We start from the raw sequence: 11,051 nt of genomic DNA on the forward strand, positions 1-11,051 counted from the left end.
TCCTCTGATGCTGCTTGGCCTGCTGTGTTCATCCAGCTCTACACCTTGTTATCTCAGATTCTCCAGCATCTGCAGTTCCTACTATCTCTGGTGAAGAAGGCATTTGGCTTGCTGGCCTTCATCGGTCGAGGCACTGAGTATAGGAGTTAGGATGTTATGTTACAGTTGTATAAGTCGTTGGTGAGGCTTTACTTGGAGTATTGTGCACAGTTTTAGTCACCCTGTTATAGGAAAGACACAGTTAAACTAGAAAGTGTCCAAAGAAGATTTACAAGGATGTTGCCAGGACTAGCAGACCTGGGTTATGGGGACAGGTTGGCCTGGAGGTGGCTCAGTAGTTAGCACAGTTGCCTCACAGCGCCAGGTTCAATTCCAGCCTCCGGCCACTGTGTGTGCGGAGTTTGCACATTCTCCCCTTATCAGCGTGGGTTTCGTCTAGGTGTTCTGCTTTCCTCCCACAGGCCAAAGATATGCGGGTTAGGTGGATTGGCCATGCTAAATTGCCCAGAGTGTCCAGAGATATATAGGTTGTGGATTAACCATGGAAAATGCAGGGTTACAGGGTCAGTGTAGGCAGGCAGGTCTGGATGGGATGGTCTTCGGAGAGTCAGCATGGACTTTTTGAGCTGAATGGCCTGTTTCAACACTGTAGGGATTCTATGATAATGATGATAGGATAGGACTTTATTCCTTGGAACTTAGGAGATATGAGGAGTGACCTTATTGATGTATATAAAATCATGAGGTGCATAGATAGGATGAATGCTTATAGTCTTTTTCCCAGGGATGGGGAATTGAAAACTAGAGGGCATAGGTTTAGGGTGAGAGGGAATAGATTTAAGAAGGACCTGAGGGGCAACTTCTTCACACAGAGAGTGGTGCATGTATGGAATGGGCTGCCGGAGATAGTGGTTGAGGCAGGAACAATAGCAACATTTAAAAAACATTTGGACAGGTACATGAATGAGAAGGGTTCAGAGGACTTTGGACAAAATACAGGCAATTGGAACTAGCTGAGTGGGCACCACGGACCAATTTGGGCCAAAGGGTCTATTTCCATGCTGTATTACTCTATGACAGCCCTGGTTACATGCTGCAGACATAAAATCTAACTCCATTGAGAATCTAAAAGTTAGGTAAATTATTTGCAATTGACTTTGATAAAGAACTGGCCCACAATGTTGTTTGACCTCAGTGACACTGAGGAAAGGATGAGGACATTGGTGGGGAAAGACTCCCTAAACCTGGGCTATCTCCTCCACAACTGAGTTGACCAAATAAAGAGATAAATCAATAGAAATGGGCAGCAATGAATTACGACTTCATACAGTTCTAACAATTACAGATAGAAGCTTGTCAAATTCTTGCTTAACCTTTCTAAAAGTCGTGATAGTCTAGGAGGGCAACACCTGGCTGTGGTATGCTTTGCTAAACAATAATTACAAAGATGTTGAACCCATTATAATTCAGAAGTAGCATACCATGATATGAATACCACAAACCCTCCAGTGCTTCATACCTGCCACTTCTTAATCTTGTTCCAGAGCTGCTTAAACTCCATCAAATTAAGCTTTCCAGATCCATCCGTCTGCAGTCAACAACATTAAGAAAGACAATACGAGATAATACAAGATGGTAATAGTCCAGCAAGATAATAATGAGATCATTCATTCTTTGACCTGTGATGGGTCAATACCAATATTACACTCAAATCAATGTATATTGTTCACCAGAAAATTGACTCTGCAGCCTGCAATCATCAGCAGTTCCTTTACTTTTGCTGTTGTATTTAATTTGTAAGTATGAAAACAATATAATTAGATAATAGCAGGAAGCTTTACTTTGTTTCACCAAGTCAAAGACTATTCCCCATGTATGTGACAAATTGAAAGTGTCAGCATCATTCCAAAATAATGAGTTAATCAGACCCTTATCTGAATTCCTCACCATGAGGAAGCTATTATTGCGCTTTACAAGAGATCAGGAATTTATTGTGCAAGGAAAATGTAAAGAATTTGGCTTTGGTTTCTGTGGAAAAGAGGAAGCCACATGGTGACCTGACTGACGTTTGCAGGATTATTGATAGAACTGACAAAGCTGACTTTGTTTTCGATGGTAAAGATTTCACATGTCAGTGGGTGCAAGTCTAAATAAATTTTCAGTGAGAAGAAATATGTCTGCTGCAAATTTAATTGGGGCTTTTTCAGCTCTAACACTGTAACATGGTCAAGAATGTCATTCACACTCCCTGAATCTCAACGAAGTGACAGTGAGAGAAGCCCCAAGAAAATGCTCAACAATTTAAAGAGACAAAGAAGTTGTGAAATAAGTAGCCAGGGAAGGTCATTGAAGCCAATTGTTAAAAGTAGGTTTAAAGGACAATGGATAATGTTCTGGAGAGAAATCCAATTACAAAGGTAGATTGATCAAGTTGAATTATTTCAGGGGATTTGTGATATTCTGTCTGCTCTTGTTCCTAAAAGGTTTAATGAACATTCGCACATTGAAAATTTTAACTTTACTATTTCAGGTCACTGCATTATCATTAGAAAGTGTATCTCACAAGTACATTTTCCATAATTGTTGGTGGTCTTCAGTAAAGTTAAATCTTAGCAAATTTTAGGGAGAAAAGTTGTTTTAGCGAAAACACAACAAACAGAAACAAAGATAACGATAAACTTGATTCACTTTTCTGATTCGAATACAAACTGAACCTAGACTTGGGTCTGTGCTGAGTTAACTGATCACAAACAAGGATTGAAATTAGTTACAATCAACATTAGTTCCCAGCACTGGCAGATGGAAATTGGTCGAGTTTCACTTTCTCAATTGCCACTCAGCAGTTCTGCAGTAAGTGCACGAACATGGAAATTAGGTGAGGACTGCTTTGTGTTCTGCTGTGATACGCCCCACAGTTGACCAATTTATCAAGATTCATAAATGAATATCAGCCACTTGGCAAGGGACTGAAGACTAGTCAGTGCCTATTGAAGCATGACCCAATGCAAGTAAGCTCCATTAGATTGGAAGAGGAGAAAACAAGAAAAACAGAGGGAAACCAACAAAAAAAAATGATGTGGATACATAAGCTAAATCCAAAATTTTGATTATCACACAATAAAGAGGTCAGCTGATCCCTTCCCCAACAAAAAGGAGCTGAGGACAACTGTGCCATTCTTCCTGTTGTTCAGCCTGGAAAATAACTGTCTCAATATTGGCCAGCAATATAACACAGAATCTTTGCAGATTTCAGACTGATAATGCACTGTTCCCTTAAGCCTTTGGAGGATTAATGACACACCTCTAACCAACTTGCATCATTGAATCCTCAAGGTATTTCGTTGAGTCGCAAGTGAAGGCAAACATGCCTTAGACAATTGTTTGCAAAAAAAACTGAGAAGAAGAAAGGATACATCCATGAGGGCAACCATACTACGACAAGACTCAAGGCCGAACCCTTCAGTTTTCATTTTGTCTGTGAGGAAAAAGAACATCTAATATTCATAATCAATGCATTATATATCAAAGAAATAAACATTTTAAATCTTATGGAAAGGAATGAAGGGGAAAAGGAACAGGGTACGCTAGGAGTGCAAAACTCCTCTCATAAAGTCTGGAGCATCCCACTGTCCATATGTATTATACTGACATTCCCACGTAGTCTGGAGGTCCTCTTAATAGTGCACCTTGGACCATCAACACTTTGAGGAGTCCCTTTTCTTTTAATTAACCTATTCAGTCATAAAATGACACATCTCTCGGGCAGGTAGGAATTGAACCCAGATCTTTTGGCTCAGAGGCAAGGTACTACCAATGTTCCATAGATCCTTTGAGGGATCTAAATTGTTCATTGTTTTATTTTTTCTCCTGATCAAACTGTTCAGTGATGGCAAAAATATAAAGAAGGAAGTGAATTTATACAGTCCTTAACACAATCTTAGGACATCCCAAACAATTTTACCGTGAATTAAGTAATTTGGAATGTTGTAATTGTAATAATCTTTCAAAAGGCCACCACAGACAAGGAGATCCAACACTGGATCAGGTGCATCAGCTCAGTGTTCTACAAACTGAAGCCGTGACTGTTGGCAAACAGTGACCTCTGCAAGCCAACACAGGTCCCAGTGTATAAAGGAGTTGGCATCACCACATTCCTGTATTACACAGAAAATAGACTGTGTATCAGTCACAAATATGACCACTATAAGACCCTAAGAAGTAAGAGCAGATTTAGACCATTTGACCCATATGATTTGCTGCACTATTTGATCATGGCTGATATGTTCCCATTTTCCTGTCTTCCTCCATTACCCTTGATTCCCTTACCAATCAAAAACCTATCTATCTCTGTCTCAAATACACTCAAAGATTTGGCTTCCACAGGTCTCTGTGGCAATGAGTTCCACAGATTAACCACTCTGTGGCTGAAGGAATTTCAGTTCTCAAGGGTCATCCTCTCACTCTGAGGCTGTGCCATCAAGTTCTGATCTCTCCGAAAAATGGAAAATCTTCTCCACATCCACTCTGTCCAGGCCTCCCATTATTCTGTAGTTTCAATCAGATCCCCCTTCATGCTTTTAAACTCCATCGAATACAGACCCAGAGTTCTCAACCACTCCTCTTATGACAAGCCCTTCATCCCTGGGATCATTCTTGTCAACCTCCTCTGGACACCCTCCAAAGCTAGCATATCCTTCCTTCAAAATGGGACTCAAAACTGCTCACAATATTCCAAATGCGGTTTGACCGGAACCTCATACAGCCTCAGTAGTACATCTGTGATCTTGTATTCTAGCCTTCTTAAAATGAATGCTAACATTACATTTGTCTTCCTGACTGACAATTGATCCTGTATGTTAACCTTAGGAGAACCGTGAACTAGGACTCCCTAGTCCCTTTATGATTCAGATTTCTGAAGTCTTTCCCCTTTTAGAAAATAGTTTACACCTCTATTCTTCCTACCACAGTGCATAACCTCACACTTTCCCACATTATATTCCATCTGCCACTTCTTCGTCCCTCTCTAGCCTGTCCAAGCCTTTCTTCAGCCTGCCCGCTTCTTCAACACTACCTGTCCCTCCACCTATCTTTGTGTCATCTACAAATTTAGTAACAGTGCCCTCAGTTTTTCCATTTAGATCGTTAATGTATAACGTGAATAGTTGTGGTCTCAACATGGACCCCTGCTGAATCTCACTAGTCCCTATCTGCTATCCTGAAAAAGATCCCTTTGTCCCCACTTAAAGCCTTCTGCCAGCCAGCCAATCTTCTGTCCATGCCAGTACCCTGTTCCTAACACTATGGGCTCTTATTTAGCAGCTTACTGTGAGGCACCTGTCAAAGGCCTTCTGGAAATCCAAATAGATCATGAGCACTGGCTCTCCTTTGTATAACTTGCTCATCACTTCCTCAAAGAATTCTAATAGATTTGTCAGGCATGACCTCCCTTGATAAAGCCATGCTGACTCAGTCCTATTTTATCATGCACTTCGAAGTGCTCCGCAATATCATCCTTAATAATGGTCTCTAAAATATTACCAACGACTGAGGTGGCCTGTGATTTCCTGTCTTCTGCCTCCCTGCTATGATCAGTTTGCTCATCCTCCCTACAGCCTACTCTCATCCACACAGGGAGCAAGAATCTCAAACCTACTACCAATAAAGAAATCCCACCCGCTATAGCTCTGCCATATCCACTGGAGATCAGGCAAAATCAGCTACTGTCTAGATGGCAGAAAAACATCTGTCTGTTTTCTCAACTCTCGAATAGTCAGTATTTGGGTGGGGGAGAAAATGCTACAAAAACACTCTGAAGCTCTTCTACAAGGATTGACATTATGACTAGAAGGAGATTGTCCCCAAATGTTCAAAATATTGACAACTTTTTCATCAAACTTTCTGTCCAAATGCCTCAATGATGAGGCAGAGTGACGATGCAAAAGAAAACGAAACAAACCTCGACCTCTAAATCCCACTGCATCATGGGATATTCCGCCCCATGTGCCTAAAGCCATGTAGAAACCCATAACAGCAGTACGAGACATTGGTAAGGCCACATTTGGAGTACTATGTAGTATTTTGGTCGCCCTGCCATAGGAAGGATGTTATTAAACTGGAAAAGGTGCAAAAAGGATTTACAATTATGTTACCGAGACTGGAGGGTTTGACTAATAAGGAGAGGCTGGATACATGGGGACTATTTTCCCTGGAGCATAGGAAGCTGAGGGGTGACAACATAAAGGTTCATAAAGTCATGAGCTGCATTGATAATACAAATAGCCACGTTTTTTTCCTGGAGTCCAAAACTAGAAGGCATAGGTTTAAGGTGAGAGGGGAAAGATTTGAAAGGAATCTAGGGGCAATTCCTTCCACACACACAGAGGGTGCTGCATACATGAAATGAGCTGCCACAGGAAGCGGTAGAAGCAAAATTTACAATATTTAAAACACATTTGGAAAGGTCCATGGATAGGAAAGTTTTAAAGGGATATGGGCCAAATGCAAACAAATGGAAATAGTTCACTTCAGGAAATCTGGTTGGCATGGATGAGTTGGGCTGAAGAATTTGTTTCCATGCTGCATGACTCTATGATGACAAGACTCTAAACTCACAGCCCAGGATAGATGTCATCCTCAAAATGAGGAACAACCTGCAAGTACATCATCTACACCATCTAAATGCAGCAGTTCAAGAAGGTGGCTCACCACCCTTTCACAAGGTCAGTTCAGATGGGCAACATCTCCTGTCCAGCCAGCGATGCCCAGATCTCATAGATGAAACAAGTGAATTAGAATGTCACCAAAGCCAGCAAGTGAATGAAACAAACATCAACCTGCAGAGGTAATGGTGCATACACTGGGTATTATCACACTCAACTTTATTCTACCAATTAAGAGTTGATATTAAGTTTCTGATTTAATTGGACTTACGTTTTTTAACAACACGGTTTAGGATATTCCTCAGTTCCGATGCAGAGATCTGCATGTCCTACAATGAACAAAATAAAACACTTACACTTTGTTACAGACTTAACCCCAGAGTTTGTCCTTCATCCACCATAACCTGGCAGCATTTGTTGCTACTCGAAAACAATAATAAACTTTCCTCTAGACCTGTTAAAGTCATGAAAAACAATAATTTGACAACATTTGCCAACCTTGGCAGAAATATATAATAATTCTATCAAGGTACTGACAGCAATAGTACCTCAACCAGGGTCATCAACTGATGCCAGGAGTAACTGTTGATTCCTGAAACCCCATTAAAATTATGACATTAGTTCATATTGCCTTTCCACCTTATTCCTACCAAATCCAACACTTCACGTCTTTACATTACATTTCATTAAGTGTGCCTCTGCCTATTTCACCAATCTATATCCTCCTGAACTCTTTCACTACTTACAACATTTCTGTCTGTCATCTGCAAACTTAGATTCATGTGTCACTAACTTATATCACAGAACTCGATCATGTTGGTAAAATATGAATTGTCTTTTTAACAAATCTTGGCTGGATGGTATTTGTCAACACAAAACTTTCCAAGCGATAATTAATTTTATCTTGTAAATTTTGTCTTTAAACTTTCCCCATCAATGACATTAGGTTGATTATTCTATGGTCGCCAACTTTAACCCTCTCCTCTTTTCTGAAAAGGGGTGTAACATCTGAAGTCCCAGGTCTCTGGCACCACTTCCATTTTGGGAATAGGTTTCTGACCCCAACCTCACTGGGAAGGAAGTGTTAATAGCAGCCAGTAATACTTACACCTCCAGAAATCTGTTCAAAAATACAGCGGAACTGGAGGTCTTCCTCACTCTCCTCCTGAGCTGTTGTTGACACAGTCTGACAATGGAGAGAAATTTAATCAAAAATTAAAAATAAATTGCTGATGTACAAAGCATCAATAACGGGTCTCTCAGCAGCTCAGAAAAGACATTTGCACCAAAAGCCAATTGCGATAAGTGTAAAAAAATTCAAAGCCAATGTCAGGCCTCTGACAGCAAATAGCGTGAGAGGCCTGCAGTGTGCCCTGTTGACAAGCCCATAATGGCTGGTTATTCAAAAGGCCTCTGATGGTCCAATCTGGTAAATGCTGATAGTCAGCATGCCAACAGGTAACCCCACAGAAGACCACTGACAGTTCTATTCAATAGTTCTTGCATTGCACTAGTTTTAAGCAGTCAAAAGCACATTTATAATCTGACAGAAAACATTATTTGTATTATAAGGTTAATATTCCAGACCAACCAAAACATTTGCTTACTTTAGATGTTCATGTTTTGCCTTTTTAATTGCACCATCTACAAAAATCCAGGCAATGCTGCAGATCAGCTTCAAATCATCATGCGCCTGCACACTGATAATTTTCTTTTTGCAAACTGAAGTATACACAAGCATGTAGCCTCTTTCCCAACATGCACAAGCAGAACTGTTTGAGCTGTACTGTCTGAAAGTGACCATTTATTCATTGCAATCCACCTCTTCAGCACTAACTGAAGATTACTATTTGTGTTTCTATTCATTTCTGACTGATAAATTCATAAGAAAGGATTGAAGGACACACAATCAATTCTATATAAGGAAATATTCCATTAAAAATTCCCTTTAACAAATGTGCCTCATATTCAGGAGCTGATAATGAAAGATTCTGGCAAAAGCTCTTGATTTTTAAAAATCTAATGTCAGATGTGAATGCATCCTATCAGAAGTCAGGTTCTGTTGGTCAGATTGTGTGTGTGTGTGTATGTGTGTGTGTCTTTTCTAGAATTCAGCTTTGTTGCTGTGACTGTCTCTGTAGGAGTCAGGTCCTGTGGCGAGGCTGTCTAGCTCTAGGGGATCAAATCTCCTTGATGTGGTACTTTTCCCCTAGGAGTGAGGTCCTATTGGTTATTCCCTCTCTCTCCAGCAGTCAGGTTCTGTTGGTGAGACTGTCACTAACTGGGAATGAGTTCCTGTTGGTGAGACTATCTAACTAGGAATAGGTTCCTGCTGGTGAGACTGTCTCTATCTAGGAATGAGATCCTGTTGCTGAGACTGTCTCTATCTAAGAATGAGATCCTGTTGGTGAGACTGTCTCCATCTAGGAATGAGATCCTGTTGGTGAGACTGCCTGTATCTAGGAATGAGGTCCTGCTAGTGAGACTACTCTCTTCAAATCAGGTCCCACTGGTTTAACTGTCCCTCCCTAAGAGACTAACCTGGTGAGATGAATTAATTCCCAGCCCTGTTTTCTTCTCATATGTCAAGCATTGTCTAGCTCTCTTCCAGTTGTTCATTCCCAGATGCATTTGGAAATCACCATATTATGCTGGACCATAATTTCTATCCTTAAAGGAAGCTCAGAGATATGATATTGCCCTGGTGCTCCTCAACTCTGTCATACCCCAGCACTTTCCCACTTAGTGTGACAGGATTTTTAGTGTAAGTGTCTCTCTACTATTTAAAGTCCCTTGTGAATGGCAAAGAGCAGTGCATAGCATATTTCATTGTACTCCATGCCATGCTAGTACATGGGAAAACCTTGATCTTTTTCCTGTCTTCTGTTTTTTTCTCCTTCTCCGTCTTCGAGTCTACAGTGTCCTTAGTTCTATCAGAAACAAAGATGATTGGCTAGAGGAAAGAAGGAGTGGTTAGATATGATGAAATGGAGAATGCTGGAAACGCAGTATTGTTTTAACAGTGCCATGAGGTACAATGACTCGAGTTCCAGTCAATTGCTTCAGTTGATTTAGCAGAATGAACAGGTGACTCATAAGAGCAGGAAAATACCCTTGTTAATCGACCTACACTGAGCTGACTGGTCTCAACCAGGCAGTTCTGGAGTTGATCATCACTGGCTTAAAGGAGGGGAAAATTGACAACCTCTGACAACAATCACCATTCAAATTCACTTTGGGGAGGTAGTGAAAGGCACATGATAACTGCAGGACCTGAACCACAGAAGAAAGGATCAAGTACAGAAGGGAAGAAAAGTGGCAGAAAAAAATTAACGGAAAGAAACATACCCATTTAAGAAAAATGACCATTTTTCAGGTGAGGAAGAGCTTTCTTTGAGGTGGCAGAAAGGCTGAACATTTTCAGAGTTTTCACTCCTCTTTCCTCTCTATATTAAGTCACAGTGCCTCTCCTTCCTAGGTAAGAAACTATGTTCCAGCAATTCCTTAGCTTCATGATTTATAGGACCAATAGGAAGCTGCTTTCAGGAAATCAACATTTGCCTCCAAAGCAGAGATTAAGTGTGTTCCATGAGGAGGGAGGCATTATAAATGAGGTTTCCTAAAGATGTGCATGCTATAAAACAAAGGCATTTACAAGCATGCACTGCAATCAGGAAACTTCAGCCACTTCCTGAACTATGCTGATATTAGGTCCTTAGCATAGTTAACATGAATGTTAACATTCAGCTGAATATTTATTTACTAGCTCTGATCGCCTCATAATCGGGTCTCCTTAATGACTACAAGATCATACCTGTTAACCTGTATTTCTGCTGTTACTTCATTTATTTTTTTCCCTGATACTGTGTGCATTGAAGTAAAGAGCAATTAAGTTTGTCTTTTTAATATTTATCCCCCTTTTGATGCTATTTACTACTGTTTTCTGTGTTTATACACGCTATCTCTTTCAGTCCCACATTGGATATCATTATCCAAATGGTTGCCCTGTAATGCTGCCATATCCTGTTGATTTGTAAGCCCACATTTTTCTCTCTCAAACCCTTCTCCCTCTAATTAATTACCCTCTCTACAACCCTAGTTATTCAATTCACTAGGACACTGCCAGCACAATTCAAATGAAGCCCATCTGACCAGAACAGCTCCATTCTACTCCTGTACTGCTGCCAGTGCCCCATTAACTGAAAGCCATTGCACCCATACTAACCTTTGCGGCACATATTTAATTCCTTGGCTTTATTTACCCTTTGCCAGTTTGCCCATGGCTCAGATTGAAATCCAGAGTTTACTACCCTGGAGGTTCTGCTTTTTAATCCTTTCAGTTGTTTCAGCGGCGGGAGTCCGGGAGGAAGCGCGAGGGCAGCCTGGGAAGGT

The 11,051-nt window shown here is 40.7% G+C and overlaps 1 protein-coding gene across 1 annotated transcript in view; it reads right to left on the reverse strand.

The window, feature by feature from the left end:
• The window catches only part of capn3a (calpain 3a, (p94)), a 94,100-nt gene that overhangs the window by 10,348 nt on the left and 72,701 nt on the right, over window positions 1-11,051 (reverse strand). The window contains exons 15-18 of the mRNA XM_048600157.1: window positions 7,768-7,845; window positions 6,931-6,988; window positions 3,414-3,475; window positions 1,520-1,588 (exon numbers count right to left, since the gene is read on the reverse strand). Of these exons, the coding sequence (XP_048456114.1) occupies window positions 1,520-1,588; window positions 3,414-3,475; window positions 6,931-6,988; window positions 7,768-7,845 (267 nt within the window). The remainder of the gene's footprint in view (window positions 1-1,519; window positions 1,589-3,413; window positions 3,476-6,930; window positions 6,989-7,767; window positions 7,846-11,051) is intronic.

The sequence above is a fragment of the Rhincodon typus genome, chromosome 8 (assembly GCF_021869965.1).
Source record: "Rhincodon typus isolate 14 chromosome 8, sRhiTyp1.1, whole genome shotgun sequence".
NCBI lineage: Eukaryota > Metazoa > Chordata > Chondrichthyes > Orectolobiformes > Rhincodontidae > Rhincodon > Rhincodon typus.